General features: G+C 50.3%; 1 protein-coding gene across 1 annotated transcript in view; it reads left to right on the top strand.

The window, feature by feature from the left end:
* hpn (hepsin) overlaps positions 1-25864 on the top strand; it is a 62170-nt gene that overhangs the window by 21783 nt on the left and 14523 nt on the right. The window contains 8 exon segments of the mRNA XM_072468884.1: positions 4923-5045; positions 7228-7266; positions 7770-7896; positions 10168-10290; positions 19120-19160; positions 19272-19437; positions 22984-23171; positions 24298-24393. Coding sequence (XP_072324985.1) covers positions 4923-5045; positions 7228-7266; positions 7770-7896; positions 10168-10290; positions 19120-19160; positions 19272-19437; positions 22984-23171; positions 24298-24393 — 903 coding nt within the window.

Consider the following 25864-nt stretch of genomic DNA (forward strand, 5'->3'; position numbering starts at 1 on the left):
GTCCCCTCTCCGCTTACCGATTGGACAGGGGCGCGGCGTCCCCTCTGCGCTTACCGATTGGACAGGGGCGCGGCGTCTCCTCTGCACTGACCGCTTGGACAGGGGCGCGGCGTCTCCTCTGTGCTGACCGCTTGGACAGGGGCGCGGCGTCCCCTCTGCACTGACCGCTTGGACAGGGGCGCGGCGTCCCCTCTGCGCTTACCGATTGGACAGGGGCGCGGCGTCTCCTCTGCACTGACCGCTTGGACAGGGGCGCGGCGTCTCCTCTGCGCTGACCGCTTGGACAGGGGCGCGGTGTCCCCTCTGCGCTTACCGATTGGACAGGGGCGCGGCGTCTCCTCTGCACTGACCGCTTGGACAGGGGCACGGCGTCCCCTCTGCGCTTACCGATTGGACAGGGGCGCGGCGTCCCCTCTGTGCTGACCGCTTGGACAGGGGCACGGCGTCCCCTCTGTGCTGACCGCTTGGACAGGGGCACGGCGTCCCCTCTGTGCTGACCGCTTGGACAGGGGCGCGGCGTCCTCTCTGCGCTTGCCGATTGGACAGGGGCACGGCGTCCCCTCTGTGCTGACCGCTTGGACAGGGGCACGGCGTCCCCTCTGCGCTTACCGATTGGACAGGGGCACGGCGTCCCCTCTGCGTTTACCGATTGGACAGGGGCGCGGCGTCCCCTCTGCGCTGACCGCTTGGACAGGGGCGCGGTGTCCCCTCTGCGTTTACCGATTGGACAGGGGCACGGCGTCCCCTCTGCGCTGACCGCTTGGACAGGGGCACGGCGTCCCCTCTGCGCTGACCGCTTGGACAGGGGCGCGGTGTCCCCTCTGCGTTTACCGATTGGACAGGGGCACGGCGTCCCCTCTGCGCTGACCGCTTGGACAGGGGCACGGCGTCCCCTCTGTGCTGACCGCTTGGACAGGGGCACGGTGTCCCCTCTGCGTTTACCGATTGGACAGGGGCACGGCGTCCCCTCTGCGCTGACCGATTGGACAGGGGCACGGCGTCCTCTCTGCGTTTACCGATTGGACAGGGGCGCGGCGTCCTCTCTGCGCTGACCGCTTGGACAGGGGCGCGGCGTCCCCTCTGCACTGACCGCTTGGACAGGGGCGCGGCGTCCCCTCTGCACTGACCGCTTGGACAGGGGCGCGGCGTCCCCTCTCCGCTGACCGCTTGGACAGGGGCGCGGCGTCCCCTCTGCGCTGACCGCTTGGACAGGGGCGCGGCGTCCCCTCTGCGCTTACCGATTGGACAGGGGCGCGGCGTCTTCTCTGCGCTGACCGCTTGGACAGGGGCGCGGCGTCCCCTCTGCGCTTACCGATTGGACAGGGGCGCGGCGTCTCCTCTGCGCTGACCGCTTGGACAGGGGCGCGGCGTCCCCTCTGCACTGACCGCTTGGACAGGGGCGCGGCGTCTCCTCTGCGCTGACCGCTTGGACAGGGGCGCGGCGTCCCCTCTGCGCTTACCGATTGGACAGGGGCGCGGCGTCCCCTCTGTGCTGACCGCTTGGACAGGGGCGCGGCGTCTCCTCTGCGCTGACCGCTTGGACAGGGGCGCGGCGTCCCCTCTGCGCTGACCGCTTGGACAGGGGCGCGGCGTCTCCTCTGCGCTGACCGCTTGGACAGGGGCACGGCGTCTCCTCTGCACTGACCGCTTGGACAGGGGCGCGGCGTCCCCTCTGCACTGACCGCTTGGACAGGGGCGCGGCGTCCCCTCTCCGCTGGCCGCTTGGACAGGGGCGCGGCGTCCCCTCTGCGCTTACCGATTGGACAGGGGCGCGGCGTCTCCTCTGCGCTGACCGCTTGGACAGGGGCGCGGCGTCCCCTCTGCGCTGACCGCTTGGACAGGGGCGCGGCGTCCCCTCTGCGCTGACCGCTTGGACAGGGGCACGGCGTCCCCTCTCCGCTGACCGCTTGGACAGGGGCGCGGCGTCCCCTCTGCGCTTACCGATTGGACAGGGGCGCGGCGTCTCCTCTGCGCTGACCGCTTGGACAGGGGCGCGGCGTCCCCTCTGCGCTGACCGCTTGGACAGGGGCGCGGCGTCCCCTCTGCGCTGACCGCTTGGACAGGGGCACGGCGTCCCCTCTGCACTGACCGCTTGGACAGGGGCACGGCGTCCCCTCTGCACTGACCGCTTGGACAGGGGCACGGCGTCCCCTCTCCGCTGACCGCTTGGACAGGGGCGCGGCGTCCCCTCTGCGCTGACCGCTTGGACAGGGGCGCGGCGTCCCCTCTGCGCTTACCGCTTGGACAGGGGCGCGGCGTCCCCTCTGCGCTTACCGCTTGGACAGGGGCACGCCGGTGTGTGTGTGTATGTGTCGGATGCCGAGTGATTGAGTGAGGGAAAGTGAGACGGGGAGCTCGGCGACATGAACAGTCCGAAGGATTGAATGTGAGATTTGATGCCCCCGTGCTCGTCCTTTTCTCTTCAGTCTGAATGCGGTCACGTCACATTAATCCCGTTCACTCATAGTTGTGTAAACTGGCCAAAGGTCACCAACTGCAGTTTGGACCTGGCGTGCTGGTGTCGTGTTCCGGCCGGCTGCCACACTGTCCCAGCAATGATACAACCTTCGTAAACATGGCTGGGCTGTTTTGAGGGGAGGCGGTGGGGGGGGGGGGTTGGGATCTCGGTGGTTTGGGCACAGATGAATCGGGGAAAGAGATGCCTCGCTCATTTTTTGAGCAGCTCGGCTGCGGTGGGCCTTTGGAGGGACATGTGGGGTCGAGGTTGTTTCGAGGGTCCACTGGCAGGGTCTCGGAGAAGGGGGAGCACGAACGGGTGTACTCGTGGGCTGGGCGGGGGGGAAATATGGCGAAAAAGGGAGATGGTTTCCTGAGGGGTTGCAGGAGGGTTGTTTGGAGGTTCCCACACACCACCCTGACTAGGAAATATAGCGATGTTCCTATGACACGAAGATGAGTGGTAGAGTAAAGTGTGCAGAGGACACAAAGTCTGCAGAGGACTATCGGTAGTTTGAGTGGACAGTGGTCTGGCAGATGGAGTACAATTTTGGTAGGAATAACAACAAAATGGACTATTATTTAAATGGTAAACAATTGCAGCATGCAGCTGTGCAGAGGGACCTGGGTGCCCTTGTGCATAAATTGCAAAATGTTGGTTTGCAGGTGCAGCAGGTGATCGAGATGGCAAATGGAATTTTGTCCTTCATTGCTGGAGGGATGGGGTTTAAAAACAGGGAGGTTATGTTGCAGCTGCATAAGTACCAGTGAGGCCACATACCTGGAGTACTGTGTACAGTTTTGGTCTCCTTATTGAGAAAGGATGTACTGGCACTGGAGGGGGTGCAGAGGAGATTCACTAGGTTGATTTCAGAATTGAGAGGATTGGCTAAGAGTAGACTGGGACTGTACTCATTGGAATTTAGAAGAATAATGGGGGCGGGGGGGATCTTACAGAAACATATAAAATTATGAAGGAAATAGGTAGGATAGAAGCAGGGAGGTTGTTTCCGACGGTGGGTGAGGCTAGAACTAGGGGCATAGCCTCAAAATAAGGAGGCGCAGATTTAGGACTGAGTTGAGGAGGAACTTCACCCAAAGGGTTGTAAATCTGTGGAATTCCCTGCCCAGTGAAGCAGTTCAGGTTACCTCGTTGGATGTTTTTAAGGCAAAGATGGATAGATTTTTGAACAGTAAAGGAATGAAGGATTGTGGTGAGCGGGTGGGTAAATGCAGCTGAGTTCACAAAAAGATCGGCCATGGTCTTATTGAATGATGGAGCAGGCTCGAGGGGCAGATAACCTACTCCTGCTCCTAGTTGTTATGTTCTTATGTCCCTCCCTATCTCTTGGTCAAATACTTGGAATTCCCTCCCTAACAGTACCAACACCATATGGGTTGCAGCGCTTCAAGAAGGCGGCTCACCCACTACCTTCTCAAGGGGAAATTAGGGATGGCGATGCATGGAAAATAGGAGCAGGAGGAGGCCATTCGGCCCTTCGATCCCACTGCACCATTCATTATGATCATGGCTGATCATCAAGTTCAGTAACCTGATCCCGCCTACCCCCCCCCCCCCCCCCCCATATCCTTTGATCCCCATCGCCATAAGTGCGATATCTAACTGCTTCTTGAAAACATGCAATGTTCTGTCCTCAACTACTACTTGTGGTAACAAATATCACGGGTTCACCACTCTCTGGGTGAACAATTTTCTCCTCATCTCTGTCCTAAATGGTCTAACCTGTATCCTCAGACTGTGACCCCTGGTTCTGGACACGAACACCCTTCCTCCATCTACCCTGTCCAGTCCTGTTAGAATTTATATTTCTATGAGATCCCCCCCTCATTCTTCTGAACTCCAGCGAATACAATCCTAACCGACTCATTCTCTCCTCATCCGTCAGTCCCGCCATCTCTGGAATCAGTCTGATAACCCTCTGCTCCACTTCCTCGAGAGCAAGAACATCCTTCTTCAGATCGATGAAGAGACCAAAACTGCGCACACTATTCCGGGTGTGGCCTCACCAAGTCCCTGTATAATTGCAGCAAGACACCCCTGCTCCTGTGCTGCATCTCATTTTTGCTACCAAAGTTGGTAACCTCGCATTATGCTGCATCTGCCATTCATTTGACGACTCACTCAACTTGTCCAAATCCCACTGTGGGACCTCTTGTGTCCTCCTCATGGCTCACCCTCCCACCCAACTTTGTACAATCTGCAAACTTGGAGATCGCATTTGGTTCCCTCATCTAAATCATTAATATACAGTGTGTGAGAATGCTGGGCCCAGCCAGTGACCACCCACATCCAGTGAAGGAACAAAGATTTTCTTGTTGGGGTGGGGCTGAGGGTGAAGGAGAGGGAGGAGGAGGAAAGAGTGTGGCGTCTGGTGTGCAGCCGCCACCCCCTCCGCATTTCCCATTTGTGTCAAAGCTGACAAGTAACTGTTTTGATTTTTCAGCTGGTCTCAAGATGCGACACCCCGATGTACCAGGGCCATGCACGCCCGTCGGGAGACTCGTTGCAGTCACCGTAACGATGGTCTTCCTCCTCGCTGCTGCCGCTGTGACCGTGTGGGCCGTTGGTGAGTGTTTGGTGAGCGGGGCACATGAGGCGCACCTGGATTGTGCCCAGCATACCCTGAAACCCACGGGGGGGGGGCGGGGGGGGGGCACGTCAGCTGGCGGGAGGGTCTGGGGTAACCCCAACCTAAGCCACATAAGCAGCTGATTGGGGCAGGAGAGCACTATCCCGGGTGGGGGGGTTAATCAATGGGAGGGGGAAGTGGAGATTGATTTAGGGTCCCGGGTAAGACCACCAATGGTGGAGCGACGGATACAGACATAAGGAGAGTTGTAGGGGCTTGAGGAGGTTAGAGATGGGGAGAGTTGTAGGGGCTTGAGGAGGTTAGAGATGGGGAGGGTTGTATGGGCTGGAGGAGGTTAGAGATGGGGAGGGTTGTAGGGGCAGGAGGAGGTTAGAGATGGGGAAGGTTGTAGGGGCTGGAGGAGGTTAGAGATGGGGAGGGTTGTAGGGGCTGGAGGAGGTTAGAGATGGGGAGGGTTGTAGGGGCTGGAGGGGGTTAGAGATGGGGAGGGTTGTAGGGGCGGGAGAAGGTTAGAGATAGGGAGGGTTGTAGGGGCTGGAGGAGGTTGGAGATGGGGAGGGTTGTAGGGGCAGGAGGAGGTTAGAGATGGGGAAGGTTGTAGGGGCTGGAGGAGGTTGGAGATGGGGAGGGTTGTAGGGGCTGGAGGAGGTTAGAGATGGGGAAGGTTGTAGGGGCTGGAGGAGGTTAGAGATGGGGAGGGTTGTAGGGGCAGGAGGAGGTTAGAGATGGGGAAGGTTGTAGGGGCTGCAGGAGGTTAGAGATGGGGAGGGTTGTAGGGGCTGGAGGAGGTTAGAGATGGGGAGGGTTGTAGGGGCTGGAGGAGGTTAGAGATGGGGAGGGTTGTAGGGGCTGGAGGAGGTTAGAGATGGGGAGGGTTGTAGGGGCTGGAGGAGGTTAGAGATGGGGAGGGTTGTAGGGGCTGGAGGAGGTTAGAGATGGGGAGGGTTGTAGGGGCTGGAGGAGGTTAGAGATGGGGAGGGTTGTAGGGGCTGGAGGAGGTTGGGGATGGGGAGGGTTGTAGGGGCTGGAGGAGGTTAGAGATGGGAGGGTTGTAGGGGCTGGAGGAGGTTAGAGATGGGGAGGGTTGTAGGTGCTGGAGGGGGTTAGAGATGGGGAGGGTTGTAGGGGCTGGAGGAGGTTGGAGATGGGGAGGGTTGTAGTGCCTGGAGGAGGTTAGCGATGGGGAGGGTCGTAGGGGCTGGAGGAGGAGGTTCGAGATGGGGAGGGTTTTAGGGGCTGGAGGAGGTTCGAGGTGGGGAGGATTGTAGGGAACTGGAGGAGGTTACAGAGACTGGGAGGGTTGGAGGGAGGTGGAGGAGGCTACAGAGACTGGGAGAGTTGGAGGGAGCTGGAGGCAGTTACAGATGGGGAGAGTTGTAGGGAACTGGAGGAGGTTACAGAGACGGGGAGGGTTGGAGGGAGGTGGAGGAGGTTACAGAGACTGGGAGTGAGTTGGGGCTGGAGGCAGTTACAGATGCGGAAAGTTGTAGGGAGCTGGAGGAGGTTGCAGAGACGGTGAGGGATGGAGGGAGCTGGAGGAGGTTACAGAGACGGTGAGGGATGGAGGGAGCTGGAGGAGGTTACAGAGACGGTGAGGGTTGGAGGGAGGTGGACGAGGTTACAGAGACGGGGAGGGTTGGAGGGAGCTGGAGGCAGTTACAGATGGGGAGAGTTGTAGGGAGCTGGAGGAGGTTACAGAGACGGTGGGGGTTGCAGGGAGGTGGAGGAGGTTACAGGGACGGTGAGGGTTGCAGGGAGGTGGAGGAGGTTACAGAGACTGGGAGCGTGGTGGGACTGGAGGCAGTTACAGATGGGGAGAGTTGTAGGGAGCTGGAGAAGGTTGCAGAGACGGTGAGGGTTGTAGGGAAGTGGAGGAGGTTACAGAGACTGGGAGGGTTGTAGGGAGCTGGAGGAGGTTGCAGAGGTCGATGAAAGTGAGGGTTATTTGTGCAGAGGATTTTGGAAATGAGTGAGAATTTCAAGGAGGAGACACTGTTGGACTGTGAGCCAGTGGGAGGATTAGTGATCTACAGAGGGTGATGGATGAATGTGGCTCAGTGCCGAGATAGGACACCAGTTGCAGAACCTTGTATGGAGGGAGGGAGTTGGGAGGCTGTGCATTCGAACGTTGGAATAACCAGCGGTCTCTGTCTTTCAGTGACTTATGTGAAAAAAGTGGATGCAGATCTCTACGCTGGTAAGTTCAATAAATACGTGAGATAAACTGCAGAGATACGGAACCTTAGTTAGACAGCACTTGGAGCACTTATCCTCCCCAGAACCCTTGTTTAGACCACACAGGGAGGGATCTGCTCTCTGGAATGGAAAAGGCTGAAGGGGTGATCTGATCGAAGCCTTCCAAATTCTGAAATTTGACGAGTTGACGTAGAGAAGATGTTTCCATTTCTGTCGGAGGGGGGCGGTGAAATTGGGAGACCAGGACTCTGGGCCATTGATATGCAACAGTCACAAATAAATCCAATAGGGAATTAGGAGAAACTGCTTCACCCAGAGGGCGGAGAGAATGTGGCACCGACTGGGAGAAGGCTTGTATGGGGCAGGAATACAGGCATGGAGCAGAAGGGCCGAATGGCAGTGTTCTGTGCTGTTGACTGATTAACCTCCACTGTACACCATGTGGACATGGCGGGTGATTGGAATAAGGCCAACAGACTAATGAATATTGTTCTTGTTTTAAAGTTCAGGTAACTGCTGACTCACATCTGTCTGTCTATGACCCTGAGGCAGCTGTGTGGAGACTGGTCTGTTCCTCAACAAATAATGAGATGGTTGCTCAGCTCAGCTGTCAACAGATGGGCTTTGTAAGGTGAGTCCTCGGGGTGGGGTGTCGTCCACTGCTTCGTGTCTGAAACTTCACCGACTCCATTTCCCTCCGTCACCTACCCACTCCCTCCCGCGCAAAGCCTCCATTTTCAAATTCTCACCCTCCCTATCTCTGAAACCTCCTCAAGCCGTACAATCCTCCATTTCTCTGTAACCTCCTCCAGCCCCTACAATCCTCCCTATCTCTGTAACCTCCTCGAGCCCCGACAATCCTCCTAATCTCTGTAACCTCCTCAAGCACCTACAATCGTCTGTTTCTCTGAAACCTCCTCAAGCCCGTACAACCCTTCCTATCTCTGTAGCTTCCTCCAGTTTCTACATCCCTCCCTCTCCCTATCTCTGTAACTTCCTCCAACCACTATACCCCTCTCTATCTCTGTAACCTCCACCAGCTCCCTACAACCCTCCCTATCTCTGTAATCTCTTCCAGCCCCGGCAACCCACCAAAATCTCTCAAGCCGCCTGCAGCCACTGTCGCCCTCTGTGATCTCTGTAGCCTCCTCCAATTCCGACCCCTTGAGCATCGCTCCACCAAGTCAGGATTGGAATAATGGAATACTCTCCACTTGCTTGGATGAGTGCAGCTCCAACAACACTCCAAACCCCTAACGGCATCCAGGACAAAGCAGTCCCGCTTGATTGTCACCCCATCCACAAACATGAATCCCTCCCCACCACCAACGCACAGTGGCAACTGTGTGCACCATCTACAAAATGCACTATTGTAATGAAGCAGGGATTTGAGATATATTGTATTATTTGTATTTAGTCCAAGTATGACTGCTGCAGCACTGTTTTTAAAGAAACCTGGTTTGTTAAGACAAAAAAATATATACTTTAGAGTACCCAATGTTTTTTTTTCCTGATTTAAGGGGAAATTTAGTGTGGCCTATCCAGCTACCCTGAATATTTTTTTGGGTAGTGGGGGTGAGACCCACGCAGACCTGGGGGGACTCTACATGGACAGTGACCTGGGGCCAGGATCAAACCCGGGTCCTCAATGCTGTGAGGCAACAGTGGTAACAACTGCACCACTGTGCCGGCCCCTGGTTTGTAAGACAGCTAGACTTTTGGGGAGCCAGAGGTGCAATTAAAGCTTCGTAAAAGTTTGGGGCTAATGGATTTTTGTTTGGATTAATAAGAGGGTTCCCTGTGGAGTACTTAATTAGAGACATTGCGTTTCAGTTGGGTCAGATGAAGTAACTAGTGGGAGGAGCTAGAGTACCCGGCATTTTAACGGAGGAGTAGTTTGGTGTTGGATTTGGATGTGAATTGAAGACCAGCATGTGCTCTCGATACAGTTCAGTTAAAGATCTGTCTGTAGACAGACTAGCAGTTTCTTTCCAAAGGAGGTCAGAGTTTTTAAGTTGGGAGCTGGAAGTCCAGTTGAGAAGCTGCTTCTGAAGACTTCAGCTCGAGATCTTGCATTGTTCTGACAGGGTCAGGTCTCCTTTAAAGCAGTGTCAAAAGATCTCTCATTCTGAAAGTAGAGAATCCAGACATCTCTGTACAGCAGGTATTCCTGAGTGCTAACTGTATTTGAAAGTGGATTGAGAGCTAAGATGGTTTTGTTGTTTGAGTGGGAATAAAGATAGCAGTTAAGGGTCACTGTATTGATTAACATTGTTTAAGGGGTAATTGGAAGCTATTTTCTGGTGTGATGATAAAGATATTTTAATATTGTATTAGTAATAAAGTTTGTTTCAATAAACATTATTCCTAAAGTTTGTTTCAATAAACATTATTCCTATTTCCTTTTGAAATCACTCCTGGAGCGAGCTATCCTTTCCTCACTGTCTTACAAAATTAAAATAAAATATTGGGGATATTGGGGTTTCTGTCCAGTATCCTAGACACTGTTCGGGTCTGGTCTACGATCATAATACTGCAGGAACTCGCCAAGGTTCCAAACCCACGACCACTATCATCTGGAAGGACAAGGGGAGCAGATACCTGGGAACCCCACCAGCTGGAGGTTTCCCTCCCAGTCACCATCCTGACTTGGAAATATATCGGCTGTTCCTTCACCGTCACTAGGGCAACATCCTGGAACTGCCTCCCTAACAGCACAGTGGTTGTACCTGCACCATTCAGGACTGCAGCGATTTAAGAAGACGACTCACCAGCATCGCCTTGAGGGGCATTTGGGCATGGGCAACCAATGTTAGGCCCAGCCAGTGACACCCACAGTCTTGGAATGGGTAAAAGTGGATGCTAATCAGGTTATCTGACTGATTAAACATTATGTCGACAGGATGATCACTTCATTGGAGAACCGCATTGAAAGCACTGGATTAAATGGATCCGTTCAGTTTTACTGTGTGAAAGAGTTACTGACCCCAGCTGCTAAGATTATCCAGGATATTCTCTTCCCCTGGTAAGCAAGACAGAGTTAAACACGTTATCACTGTATTACATGGGAAAAGTACTGGTGGGGTCGGGTCTGTCACTGTATTACATGGGAACAGTACTGGTGGGGTCGGGTCTCTCACTGTATTACATGGTGTTATGGGCGAGGCGTTTTCAGAACCCCAAAATGTATCCTGGAGCTCAACCAACCTCCCCCTGTAATGGATTTGTTGCTTTTCCTAGCACACGACTTTTCCCCTAGGTGTGGGATTACAATTATGGACACGTGGGTTTTTAAACACAAAATACTGTTTATTCCATGAACTCAACTTAACATCTTAAATAAACATTGGATCTCTTAACACTCCTTACTTCAAAGATAACTCCGAAAATATTGCAACAGTAAATAATTCCTAAAAATGTTCCTTCAAACTTCCAAGAGACTTAACACCTATAAACAGTATCACATCAGGTTAAAGGCTTTACTTTAAATCACCCAAATGATCCAGAGATGGTCTTTCATGACAGACATCACCGCTCACTGCAAACACAGACACACACAAGCTGTTTTTAAAACTGGCTCTCTCCTTTTAATCAGCTCACAGCAAAATAGCCAGGCACTTTTCAAACTGCAAAACCAAACTGCAAAATGGCTGAACTGAGCTCCACCCACTTTATGACATCACTGTTTTCTTAAAGGTACATTGCTTAAACATCCAGTTCTTAAAGGTACTCCTACATGACACCTCCCCCCAACTTCAAGATAGTTTCATTTTTCACTTTTGCACCATCCACTAAGAAATGCACACAGTAAATATACATTTTCATTTAATGAAAACAACACACTCAAACAGGTATAATAATATAGTCCATTTTTCTTTGTTCTTCCTCCAACCAAAATCCTTCTCGATTGACAGCCTCTTTGAACAAAGTCTCTGCACGATCCATCCATTCCTCCACTCCTCAGCAATTCTCTTTAGAATCAGATACTCTAGTTCAATCTGACCACAGAGACCCTTGCAATTCTCCAATACAGGAGCATTGATGATCACAGCTTTCAGGCAGTCAAATGCCTGTTGAATGTCTGCTGTCCATTGAAATTTTTTACGTTTCATTAGCAAGTCCATCAGTGGAGCAACCATGCTACAAATCCTTTGCACAAAGGTTCGATCAAATTCGCTCATGCTAAGAAATCGCATTATTTCCCTTCGTCTTGAGGGTATCGGAAACTCCGCAAGGAAAGTGATTCGGGCTTCTCCAAATTCATTTTCGGCTAGGTTCATCACCAAACCTGCCTCCTGAAGTTGATCGAAGAACTCCATACGATGTTTTAAATGTTCTTTCCATGTCTGGAAGTTGTAAATAAAAGCAGATTGTCCCACTTTCTCCAAGCAATCCTTCAATGGTGGGACAGGATAAGAGTCCGTTCTTGTAACTGCATTCACCTTTCTATAGTCCACGCACCACCGTTGGGTACCATCTGGTTTAGGTACCATCACTATGGGTGAGCTCCATTGGCTGCAACCCACTTCAATTATGCCATTCTTCAGCATACTCTCAATCTCTCTGTTAACCTGTGCCCATTTTAAAGGATTAAGTCTATATGGATGTTGTTTGATAGGAACAGCATTTCCCACATCTACATCATGTATAGCCATTTTAGTACTTCCCAATTTATCTCTACAAACTTGCTCATGTGATATCAATAACTCAGGTCACTTTGTTTTTTCTCTGGAAGGTAACGTAACAATTCATCCCAATTTTTAAGAACATCCCCATTTTCCAATTTAATTTGAGGTATGTCAAATTCACAGTCATCTGGATTTGGTTCGTCACTTTGAATTAGAATCATTAAAACCTCCTTTTTCTCTCCTTCCCTTTCAAAGTACCTTTTAAGCATATTCACATGTCACATTCGGTGAGTCTTCCTTCTATCTGGTGTTTTAACCACATAATTCACCTCACTTAATTTCCTTTCCATCTGATACGGTCCACAAGACCTAGCTTTTAAAGGCTCCCCTACCACTGGTAACAACACTAAAACTTTATCCCCACTGGCAAAACTGAAAACTTTGGATTTCTTGTCCGCTACCCGTTTCATCACATTTTGTGCAACTTTCAAATGTTGTCTAGCCAATTCACCTGCTCTATTAATCGTTCCCAAAAATTTGACACTTAATCCAATCGTCTAATTTCCGATTTCTCACACACCAATTTTTCCTTAATCAATTTAAGTGGTCCACTTACCTCATGACCAAAAATTAGTTCAAAAGCACTAAATTTGGTAGACTCATTAGGTGCATCCCTAATTGCAAACAATACGAATGGGATTCCTTTATCCCAATCCTCTGGATAATCTTGACAATATGCCCTCAACATTGTATTTAATGTCTGATGCCACCTTTCTAACGCTCCCTGCGATTCTGGATGGTACGCAGTTGATTTAAATTGTTTTATTCCGAAGCTATCCACAACTTCTTTGAATAACTTTGAAGTAAAATTTGTTCCTTGATCCGATTGAATTTCTGTGGGTAGTCCATATCGAGTAAAGAATTTAAGTAACTCCTCCACAATCCTTTTAGCTGTCATATTACGTACTGGAATGGCCTCTGGAAACCTAGTGGACACATCCATTACAGTCAAAAGATATTGATTCCCACTTTTTGTTTTAGGAAGCGGTCCTACACAATCGATTAGGACCCTTGTAAAAGGTTCCTCAAATGCTGGAATGGGTATTAAAGGCGCTGGTTTTGTCACTGCTTGAGGTTTCCCTGTCACTTGACATGTGTGACATGATTGACAAAATTTAACTGCATCTTTATGTAGTCCAGGCCAATAAAAATGTTTCTGGATTTTAGCGAGTTTTCCTTATTCCCAAATGACCTCCCACTGGTACCTCATGTGCAACTCGCAACACCTCCTTTCTATACCCCACCGGCAATACTACTTAACATAGAACATAGAAAATACAGCACAGAACAGGCCCTTCGGCCCACGATGTTGTGCCGAACCTTTGTCCTAGATTAATCATAGATTATCATTGAATTTACAGTGCAGAAGGAGGCCATTCGGCCCCTCGAGTCTGCACCGGCTCTTGGAAAGAGCACCCTACCCAAACTCAACACCTCCACCCAACACCAAGGGCAATTTTGGACATTAAGGGCAATTTATCATTGGCCAATTCACCTAACCCGCACATCTTTGGACTGTGGGAGGTAACCGGAGCACCCGGAGGAAACCCACGCAGACACGGAGAGGACGTGCAGACTCCGCACAGACAGTGACCCAAGCCGGAATCGAACCTGGGACCCTGGAGCTGTGAAGCAATTGTGCTATCCACAATGCTACCGTGCTGCCCTTGAGAACAAATAAATCTACACTATATCATTTTACTGTAATCCATGTACCTATCCAATAGCTGCTTGAAGGTCCCTAATGTTTCCGACTCAACTACTTCCACAGGCAGTGCATTCCATGCCCCCACTACTCTCTGGGTAAAGAACCTACCTCTGATATCCCTCCTATATCTTCCACCTTTCACCTTAAATTTATGTCTCCTTGTAATGGTTTGTTCCACCCGGGGAAAAAGTCTCTGACTGTCTACTCGATCTATTCCCCTGATCATCTTATAAACCTCTTGATGAACTTGATGAACTTCTGCCCACTTTTCATCCGCCTGCATATGTACAGGTCTCCATTTTCTCATCAAGACATCATTTTTACAGTAATAACACTCTGGCATACACTCCGATTTCTCTTCCGTTTATGCTTTCTGATATATCCGTTTTATTTCTCCATCTTTGTGCTGTAACTCCGCCAATTTTCCTGAACTAAAAATATCTGCCTCATCCTCCACCTGTTCTTGTTCTTTTTCAACCATCTGATCAAAAATCATTTCTGATAATTGCACTTCAATTTCATCTTCACTCTTTGATTTCTCCTCTTGTCTTAACCTGTGACTTTGCGCCCTTGTTACTACACAATCCGGAAAAATCCCAGGATATTCGTCCTTCAACACTTCAGTTGACGGATTTTCCAATGGCTTATCAACCACAGTAGGCATCACTACCACCTGCGATCCAGCTATATCATTACCCAAGATAAACTGTATTCCTGGACAAGATAGTTTATCTATTACTCCTACTACCACTTCACCACTCTTCACTGGACTTTCCAACCTTACCTGATATAATGGAACACTACTCCTCTCACCTTGAATTCCACATATCATCACCTTTTCTGTCAACATTCTTCCCAAACTACATAATTCCTCATCTCTTACCATTAAAGATTGACTAGCCCCTGTATCTCTTAAAATTGTGACTTCTTTACCTGCTCCTCCTGATACACATGAGTAAACTTTACCCACACAAGTAAATTCTTTAAAGAGATCTGGCACCTTCTCAACAATTACTTCTTGAACAGGCTGTACAATCGTTTGCACCTCCTTCGCTTCCCTTGGGCTTTCCTTTACCACTCTAACAAACCCCACTGTCTTATCCTGTTTTACCACATCAGCCTTCCCAGTGCTTTTCTTCAACCACCAACACTGTGACTTTACATGGCTTAGTTTATTACAGTGAAAACAACTGAAACTTTTCATTTCTTTTCCACCCTCCTGGATTTCTTTTTTAGTCTGAGGTACACTCTCTTTATTGTCTCCCATCAGATCACCTTTACCTTTACCACTTGAGTATTTCTCATGTCCCCAGTTTCTATCCCTCACAGGCTGAAACTGATGTCGGAAACCAATCTTTGATTTATGAACTAATTCATAATCATCTGCCATTTCCGCTGCTGATCTCGCAGTTTTAACCCTCTGTTCTTCCACATGAGTTCTCACTACATCAGGAATTGAATTTTTAAACTCCTCCAAAAGTATAATTTCTCTGAGAGCTTCATACGTTTCGTCTATTTTCAAAGCCCTTATCCACCTATCAAAATTACTCTGTTTGAGCCTTTCAAACTCCATGTATGTTTGACCAAATTCTTTCCTTAAATTTCTAAACTTTTGTCAGTAAGCTTCAGGCACTAGCTCATATACACTTCAGATAGATTTCTTCACCTCCTCATACGTTCCAGATACCTCCTCCGGTATTGATGCAAACACTTCACTAGCTCTACCTACCAGCTTTGTTTGAATCAGTAATACCCACATGTCCTGTTACCATTTGATTTGTTTAGCTACCTTCTCAAATGAAATGCAAAAGGCTTCCACTTCCTTCTCGTCAAACCTTGGCAATGCTTGGACATATTTAAATAGATTAGCACCAAGCCTTCGACTATGACGCTCTTTCTCACTATCCTCATCACTATCATCCAACTGTACGTTTCCTTTAACGTCTGCCAATTTTATCTGATTGTCATGTTTCATGGCCATTTTCTGAAGTTCAAACTCCCTCTCTTTATCTTTTTCCCTGATCTGTATCTCCCTTTCTTTTTCTTTTTGTTTTGCTAGGGCTAGTCTTTCTTTTGTCCTTTCTTCTCTCTCCTTTTCTTTTTCCTCTCTTTTCTTTTTCCTCTCTCTCTCTTTCTCTTTCTTTTTCCTCTCTCTCACTCTCGTATGCCAGCTGCTTTAATTCTTTCTGATGTTCCATTTGTTTAATTTGCAACTGAATTTTTGCCATTTCAAATGAGTCAAACTCTATCCCAGGCAACTTTAAATGCTTAACCACCGCCATAATTACCCCATCTTTTCGCATTTTGTCAGGTAATGTTAACTGCAATGTTCTTGCCAAATCTAACAGTCTGCTTTTCGTTTCTGTCCGTAAAGTACTGCGTGTGACATTCTCCACCCCAAAAACTTCTGAGCCTCTGAAAAAGCCATTGTTCACAACACTCTCCCCACTTAAACTAAAATACCACACCGGAAAAGCAACAATCCTTCGCTGTCTTTAAGTTCACAAAAGCCAATCCAATAGATAGACTTTTATCCCGGACGGGTACAGTACTGGTGGAGACTGGTCTGTCACTGTATAACACTGGGGTACAGTACTGGTGGAGGCGGGTCTGTCACTGTATAACACTGGGGTACAGTACTGGTGGAGGCGAGTCTGTCACTGTATAACACTGGGTTACAGTACTGGTGGAGGCGGGTCTGTCACTGTATAACACTGGGTTACAGTACTGCTGGGGACGGGTCTGTCACTGTATAACACTGGGGTACAGTACTGGTGGGGACGGGTCTGTCACTGTATAACACTGGGTTACAGTACTGCTGGGGACGGGTCTGTCACTGTATAACACTGGGGTGCAGTACTGGTGGGGACGGGTCTGTCACTGTATAACACTGGGTTACAGTACTGCTGGGGACGGGTCTGTCACTGTATAACACTGGGGTACAGTACTGGTGGAGGCGGGACTGTCACTGTTACACGGGAACAGTACTGGTGGGATGAAGTCTGTCACTGTATAACGCTGGGGTACAGTACTGGTGGGGTGAGGTCTGTCACTGTATAACACTGGGGTGCAGTACTGGTGGGGTGAGGTCTGTCACTGTATAACACTGGGGATACAGTACTGGTGAAGACTGGTCTGTCACTGTATAACACAGGGATACAGTACTGGTGAAGACGGGTCTGTCACTGTATAACACTGGGGGTACAGTACTGGTGAAGACGGGTCTGTCACTGTATAACACTGGGGATACAGTACTGGTAAGACAGGTCTGTCACTGTAAAACACTGGGGTATAGTGCTGGTGGTGACGGGTCTGTCACTGTATAACACTGGGGTACAGTACTGGTGGAGGCGGGTCCGTCACTGTATAACACTGGGGTACAGTACTGGTGGGGTCGGGTCAGTCACTGTATAACACTGGGGTACAGTACTGGTGGGGTCGGGTCAGTCACTGTATAACACTGGGGTACAGTACTGGTGGGATGAAGTCTGTCACTGTATAACACTGGGGTACAGTACTGGTGGGGTCGGGTCAGTCACTGTATAACACTGGGGTGCAGTACTGGTGGGGTGAGGTCTGTCACTGTATAACACTGGGGTACAGTACTGGTGGGGACGGATATGTTGATGTATTACACTGGGGTACAGTACTGATGGGGACGGGTCAGTCACTGTATAACACTGGCGTACAGTACTGGTGGGGACGGATCTGTTGATGTATTACACTGGGGTGCAGTACTGGTGGGGTGAGGTCTGTCAGTGTATAACACTGGGGTACAGTACTGGTCGGGTCTGTCAGTGTATAACACTGGGGTACAGTACTGGTGGGGACAGATCTGTTGATGTATTACACTGGGGTGCAGTACTGGTGGGGTGAGGTCTGTCACTGTATAACACTGGGTTACAGTACTGGTGGAGACGGGTCTGTCACTGTATAACACTGGGGTGCAGTACTGGTGGGGTGAGGTCTGTCACGGTATAACACTGGGGTACAGTACTGGTGGGGTCTGGTCTAACACTGAGGTACAGTACTGGTGGTGTCGGGTCTGTCACTATAACACTGGGTTACAGTACTGGTGGAGACGGGTCTGTCACTGTATAACACTGGGGTGCAGTACTGGTGGGGTGAGGTCTGTCAGTGTATAACACTGGGGTACAGTACTGGTGAAGACGGGTCTGTCACTGTATAACTCTGGGGTATAGTACTGGTGGAGACGGGTCTGTCACTGTATAACACTGGGGTACAGTACTGGTGGGGTCGGGTCTGTCACTATATAACACTGGGGTACAGTACTGGTGGGGTCGGGTCTGTCACTGTATAACACTGGGGTGCAGTACTGGTGGGGTCGGGTCTGTCACTGTATAACATTGGTGCGCAGTACTGGTGGGGTCGGGTCTGTCACTGTATTACACGGGAACAGTACTGGTGGGATGAAGTCTGTCACTGTATAACACTGGGGTACAGTACTGGTGGTGACGGGTCTGTCACTGTATAACACTGGGTTACAGTACTGGTGGAGACGGGTCTGTCACTGTATAACACTGGGGTACAGTACTGGTGGGATGATGTCAGTCACTGTATAACACTGGGGTACAGTACTGGTGGGGTCGGGTCTGTCACTGTATAACACTGGGTTACAGTACTGGTGGTGACTGGTCTGTCACTGTATAACACTGGGGTACAGTACTGGTGGGGTCGGGTCTGTCACTGTATAACACTGGGGTACAGTACTGGTGGGGTCGGGTCTGTCACTGTATAACACTGGGGTACAGTACTGGTGGGGCTGGGTCAGTCACTGTATAACACTGGGGTACAGTACTGGTGGGGTCGGGTCTGTCACTGTATAACACTGGGGTACAGTACTGGTGGGGTCGGGTCTGTCACTGTATAACACTGGGGTGCAGTACTGGTGGGGACGGGTCAGTCACTGTATAACACTGGGGTACAGTACTGGTGGGGTCGGGTCTGTCACTGTATAACACTGGGGTACAGTACTGGTGGTGACGGGTCTGTCACTGTATAACACTGGGGTACAGTACTGGTGGGGTCGGATCTGTCACTGTATAACACTGGGGTGCAGTACTGGTGGTGACGGGTCTGTCACTGTATAACACTGGGGTACAGTACTGCTGGGGACGGGTCTGTCACTGTATAACGCTGGGGTACAGTACTGGTGGTGACGGGTCTGTCACTGTATAACACTGGGGTGCAGTACTGGTGGGATGATGTCAGTCACTATATAACAGTACTGATGGAGACGGGCCTGTCACTGTATAACTGTGTTGAAGGCAGGGGCTGAATTAGATAATGCATGAGAGTGTACTGTCCGATTGGTATTTTCGTTATCATGTTTAGTCGTCTACAGTCCCCGTTTGCGTGAGGATTGAAGGGGTACGATGTTTAAACGTTTGTTCTGAGTCCCCCATTGACTCCCCCTCTCTCTCTGTTTAATTTGCAGTGACTGTAAATCTCGCCTTGTCCTCTCTGTGCAATGTCAGGGTGAGTGTTTGTATTTTTTTAATGTTCAAACTTTGGACTTTGGCGTTTTGCTAAAATGGTTTGACTTCTCACTGGCTCTCTGTCTCTCTCGCTCCCCCCACCCCCTCGCAGACTGTGGTAGACGAAAGTTCCTGGATGACCGCATTGTTGGCGGCCAGCATGCTATACTGGGCAAGTGGCCGTGGCAAGTGAGTCTGCGGTTTGAAGGGAGCCCGATGTGCGGAGGCTCCATTATCTCGGAGGACTGGGTTGTGACAGCTGCTCACTGCTTTCCGGAGTAAGTTTAAAAATAAAAATAAATCATTTTTATGGTATGTGGGCTTCACTGGCTGAGCCAGCATTTGTTACTCATCCCTAATTGCCCCTTATGAAGGTGGTGGTGAGCTGCCATCTTGAACTGCTGCAGTCCCTGTGATGTAGGTACACCCACTGTGCTTTTGGAGGAAGGAATTCTAGGATTTTGACCCTGCGACAGTGAAGGAACGGCCGATTCCAAGTCCAGATGCTGAGTGACTTGGAGGGGAACCGTCAGGTGGTGGGGTTCCCAGGTATCTGCTGCCCTTGTCCTTCTAGATGGCAGAGATTGTGGATTTGGAGGGTGCTGTCTAAGGAACTTTGGCGAGTTCCTGCAGTGCATCTTGTAGGTGCTACACACGGCTGCCACTGTCTGTCGGTGGTGGAGGGTTTGAATGTTTGTAGAAGGGGTGCCAATCAGGCAGGGCTGCTCTGTCCTGGATGGTGTCGAGCTTCTTGAGTGTTTTTGGAGCTGCACTCGTCCAGGCAATTAGAGAATATTCCACTCCTGACGTATGCCTTGTAGATGATGGACAGGCTTTGGAGGGTCAGGAGGTGAGTTACTCACCGTGGGATTCCTAGCCTTTGACCTGCCCTGGTAGCCACAGTAATAATATGGCAAGTCCAGTTCAGTTTCTGATGAATGGTAACCCCGCAGGATGTTATTGTGCAGGATTCCGCGATGGTGATGCCATCGAATGTCAAGGGGCAGTGGTTAGATTCTCTCTTGTAGGAGCTGGTTGTTGCCTGGCATTTGTGTGCCGTGAATGTAAGTTGCCACTTGTCAGCCCAAGCCTGATATTGTCCAGGTCTTGCTGCATTTGGACACGGACTGCTTCATTATCTGAGGAATTGCGAATGGTGTTGAGCATTGTACAATCATCTGCGAACATTCCCACATCTGACCTTCTATTGGAAGGAAGGTCATTGATGAATCAGCTGAAGATGGGTGGACCGAGGACACCACCCTAAGGAGCTCCTGCAGTGATGCCCAACCACCAGAACCATCTTCCTTTGTGCCAGGTATGACTCTAACCAGCGATTCCCACTGACTCCAGTTTAGCTGGGGCTCCTTGATGCCGTACTCTGTCTAATGCTGCCTTCATGTCAAGGACAGTCATTCACATCACTTCTGGCATTCAGCTCTTTTGTCCATGTTCGAACCAAGGTTGTAATGAGATCAGGAGATGCGTAACTCTGGCGGAACCCAAACTGAGTGTCCGTGAGCAGGTTATTGCTGAGTAAGTGCAGCTTGAGCGCACTGTTGATTTTAAAAAATATATATTTTTATTAAGGTCTTTGAAATTTTTAATAAAAATAACATAGACAATGACATCAACATGGTATAATAAACATTTCCCTTCCCCCATCTCAATCTTCACACACCCCAACCATACAACACCAATCCACTCCCCCCGAGACCACTGTCGATGACGCCTTTCACCACTTTGCTGTACGCTGTTAGGGCTGTAATTGCCTGGGTTGCATTTGTCCTGTTTCCTGTGTACAGGTGTTATGGGCCAGGGTTTAGAGAACCCCAAAGTGCATCATGGAGTTCACCTGACCCATAACTTTTAATAGATTGTGGTATGGGGAGCACACGGCCCACTCTACAGGTGTGGTACAGCAGAAATGGAAAAGTATGTTTTAAAGCAAAACAATGTTTTTTCTATGAACTCCAGTTAATCTTGTTAAAGCATACAGTGAACATCTTGGCAACCATTAATTCAAATACAACCCCGAAAGAATACAACACTAAGTAATCCTTTAAGCTTTCCTTTTAACATCCATAAGACTTAAAAAACCTTCAAAACAGAAAGTCCTCAGGCTTAACTTCACTACTGAGAATATTTATAATTCTGAATTCACCAAATGATCAAGAGATAGTCTTTTGATGGCAGAGAGAACAGCAGTACACCTGCTTGGTCTGGCTTCAGCTCCCAACACTGAAAACGAAACTAAAACACACCCTGCAGCCTGCTCAAAATCGAAAGTAAAAAGCTGACAGACAGCCCAGCTCCACCCATTCCCTGACATCACTGCAGTAATAAACACCCATTTCTTAAAGGTACTCTCACTACAGATATTTATATACACACCCATTTCTTAAAGGTACACCCGCATGACACAGGACACACCGCGATAGATTCCAAAATTGCCGGGTAGATGCCAGTGTTGTAGCTGAACTGGAACAGATTGGCATGTTTGGGTGCGACAGGTTCTCGAGCACAAGTCTTCAGCACTATTGCCGGAATATTGTCAGGGCCCATAGCCTATCCAGTACTTTTATTTGTTTTGTGATATCACGTGGAGTGAATCGTATTGGCTGAAGACTGACATTTGTGATGCTCGGGACATGAGAAGGAGACCGAGATGGATCGTCCACTCGGCACTTCTGGCTGACGTTTGTTGCGAATGCCTCAGCCTTGTCTTTTGCACGTATGTGCTGGGCTCGTCCATCATTGAGGATGGGATATTTGTGGAGCCTCCTCCTCCAGTGAGTTGTTTAATTGTCCACCACCATCCACGGCTGGATGTGGCAGGACGGCAGAGATTAGATCTGATGTGTTGTGGAATCGCTTAGCTCTGTCTATTACTTGCTGCTTATGCCGTTTGGCGCACAATTAGTCCTGTGTTGTAGCTTCACCAGGTGGACACCTAATGTTTCAGTAAGGATGAGGTCAAGTATGTTTTTCCATCTTGTTGGTTCCCTCACCACCTGCTGCAGTCCCAGCCTAGCAGCTATGTCCTTTAGGACCCGGCCAGCTCCGTCTGTGGTGGTACTACTGAGCCTCTCTTGGTGATGGACATTGAAGTCCCCACGCAGAGCATACTCTGCACCCTTGTCACCCTCAATGCTTCCTCTAAGTGGTGTTCAACATGGAGGAGCACTGACTCATCAGCTAATGGTGGACAGTACATGGTAATAAGGAGGAGGTTTCCTTACCCATGTTTGACCCGAAGCTATGAGACCTCATGGAGTCCGGAGTCGATGTTGAGGATTCCCAGGGCAACTCCCTCCCGACTCTATACCATTGTGCCGCCACCTCTGCTGGGATTGTCTTGCTGGTGAGACAGAACATTCCCAAGAATGGTGGTAGTGGTGTCTGGGACATTGTCTGTAAGGGGGCTGGAGGGGTGGGGGGGTGGGTGGGAGTCGGCGCCGAGTGAGCGTTGGTGCATTGTTTTGGATTGCGGGTTAAGTATCCCATGGCTACTGTTTCGAAGACGAGCGGGGTTCAGGGCTGGGTGGGGGCTTTCTCCCTGGTGTCCCGGGACCTAATGTTTGTTCCTCGATCGACATCAGATTTTAGTACAAATAAAAATGATCTGGGTCGTGATCATGACGCTGTCTGTGGGATCCTGCTGTGCATGAATTGGCTGCTGCCTTTTCAGTACGGCCTCCGTGAGTGGCTGTGAGTGGCTTTGCTAGGTCCTGCAGGGTGAATGGCGCTGGGGAAACATGGTCACCCTCCTTTATCGGTGTGCTTTGCACTGTGTCAGTGTTTCGTTGTGTTTCTGTGTACAGGAGAAATCGTTTTCTGAGCCTGTGGACTGTATTCACTGGGACCATCAGGCAGTCGTCAGTGGGTGTGCACAGTTCCGTCGACACGGTGGTTTATCACTCTGGGTACGAGCCCTTTCTCCAGTCGAACACTGATGATAACAGCAATGATATTGCTGTGCTCCACCTCCAGAGCGCATTGAATTTTTCAGGTAGGGGCCCTTGAACCTGCTCGCCGCAATCGCTGATTTACAGTCCCGACATCGCCTCACTTTTAAAGTTCTCAACCTCCCATTCAAATATCCCCTCACTTGCTCCCTCTTTCTGTAATCTCCTCCAAGCCTCTGCTGTCCTCCCTATTTCTGTAACCTCCTCCGTCCCGCCCTCTCGGCCTGTCTGTAGTTGTGGCCATGCCCCCTCTGCTGTCCACTGGACCCGAGAGACCGAAGCCCACGATATTCAATATTCCGATGGGCCGAATGGCCTCCTTCTGCACTGTAAATTCTATGATTCCCTTCCTGCTGCAGCCCCCTCGTAGAACAAAACAGGGAGGTTATTCGGTCCATCTCTTTTCCCCCACCCTCCCTAATATCCATGCAAATGTTTTTTGCTGGTTCTTTTCCTGACTTCTCTTCAGTCTGTGGCCCCTCTGGTTACTGATCTTCCTGCCAATTGGAAACACTCACTCCTCATTTACTCTATCCAAACTGCCTTGGCCTTAAGACCCAGAAGCGTGTTTGCTGCAAACTTGGCCTCTGGGCTTGCTGGCTGTAAACTGGCCGGTCCACTTTCCCAGACTGTAAGATGGTAACTGCCACCTCCCAGTTTGGGTCCAGGCAATTATACCGTTGTTGTTTTTTTGATTATGCCTTCTGTGCATCCGGCTGTCTGCCGCTATTAACTTCCTTGACTGTACATTAACATATGTATATCTTGGAGACCTTCCCGATCGTCTATAATGTGTTTCTCCTCCATACGCTATTCACACTTGATTGTCATCTAAGCTGCCATTCTAAACTCCTTAATGGCGGGCGAGAGAGACAGACCAATAGAGGCCCCGTTGAATAATGTCTACTGCTGTTTCCAGGCAGGTTCAGGACACTCTTTACGTAAAAGGAACTTGTCCAGGCATTGCACGTATTTTTATACAAAAGAAGTGACACTAAAGCGTGGGACAATGGTTCCCTTGTATGTTCTCCACATCAAAGTCTTGGCCAATCGGAGCAGTCAGCGGCCCTTTTCTCCTGCTGTATGAATTGTTGCCCGCTATGAAATTTGATTTTCCTGCACCTGTCCCGATGAGTTATCAGTTTCAAGCTCCTCCATGTCTTTCCCTAGACTACATACAACCGCTTTGCCTGCCTGCCTTTGGGCAGCGTCTGGTCGATGGGACCTTGTGTAGCGTGACAGGATGGGGCAACACTGAATATTATGGTGAGTTACCCTGGCGCTGGTGCCTGTATCACGAGGGGGGGTGTGGGGGAGAAAAGAATGGTATTCCTTGATCCCCTGTCTATGGCAGTGCTTCGTAGGCTGAAGGAGACGTTGACCGATGTGAGTTTCCAAATTTCACTCCTGTTAATAATTCATCAAATACTTTGCCCTGTTGGCAAGCCGCGAACTCTGTGTGTTACTCACCCGAAAGTGTACTTGGGGGCAAGCCCACACTGACCTGTCCATTTGATTCTGTCTCCATTGAAATGAAATGAAAATCGCTTATTGTCACAAGCAGGCTTCAAATGAAGTTACTGTGAAAAGCCCCTAGTCGCCACATTCCGGCGCCTGTTCGGGGAGGCTGTTACGGGAATCGAACCGTGCTGCTGGCCTGCCTTGGTCTGCTTTCAAAGCCAGCGAATTAGCCCTGTGCTAAACAGCCCCTAGGAGGCCAAAAGCTGTGATTGGCGCTTGTGGGGGCTGGAGGAGGTGACAGAGATAGTGAGGGTTGTAGGGACTGGAGGAGGTGACAGAGATGGGGAGGTTTGTAGGGGCTGGAGGAGGTGACAGCGATGGGGAGGTTTGTAGGGGCTGGAGGAGGTGACAGAGATGGGGAGGTTTGTAGGGGCTGGAGGAGGTGACAGAGATGGGGAGGTTTGTAGGGGCTGGAGGAGGTTACAGAGATGGGGAGGTTTGTAGGGGCTGGAGGAGGTTACAGAGATGGGGAGGTTAGTAGGGGCTGGAGGAGGTTACTGAGATGAGGGTTGGAGCAGCTGGAGGAGGTTAGAGATAGGGAGGGTTGGAGGGGTGGAGGAGGTGACAGATGGGGAGGTTTGTAGGGGCTGGAGCAGGTTACAGAGATGAGAGTTGGAAGAGCTGGAGGAGGTTAGAGATAGGGAGGGTTGTGGGGGCTGGAGGAGGTTACCGAGGTGAGGAGGCCTGTAGGGGCTGGAGGAAGTTGGAGATATATTTCCAACTCGGGGTGTTAAGTGACTTGAAAGGGAAGCTCCAGGTGGTGGGGTTCCCAAATATCTGCTGCTCTTGTCCTTCTAGGTGGTAGAGGTCGTGGGTTTGACAGGTGCTGCCTAAGGAGCCTTGGTAAGTTCCTGCAGTGCATCTTGTAGATGGCACTCACGGCTGCCACTGTGTGTTGGTGGGGGGAGTGAATGTTGAAGGTGACAGATGAGCTGAGGGGTGCTGCTTTGTCCTCGATGCTATTTAGATGCGAACAATTACAGACATGTTTTGGGGTGGGGGTGAAGGACTGGGATTAGGGTACAGGAAGTGTGGGACCTGGGGTGTTGGGGTGGGTGGGGGGGTTGTGGTAGGGGGAGGGGAGGGGAGCTATAGTGTGGGGGTGGGGAAGGGAGGGGAGCTGTAGTGTATTATGGGGGTGCGGGTGGGGGAGGGGAGCTGTAGTGTAGGGTGGGGGGAGGGGAGCTGTAGTGTAGTGTGGGGGTGGGGGGGAGGG

The sequence above is a fragment of the Scyliorhinus torazame genome, chromosome 12, assembly GCF_047496885.1.
Source record: "Scyliorhinus torazame isolate Kashiwa2021f chromosome 12, sScyTor2.1, whole genome shotgun sequence".
Lineage (NCBI taxonomy): Eukaryota > Metazoa > Chordata > Chondrichthyes > Carcharhiniformes > Scyliorhinidae > Scyliorhinus > Scyliorhinus torazame.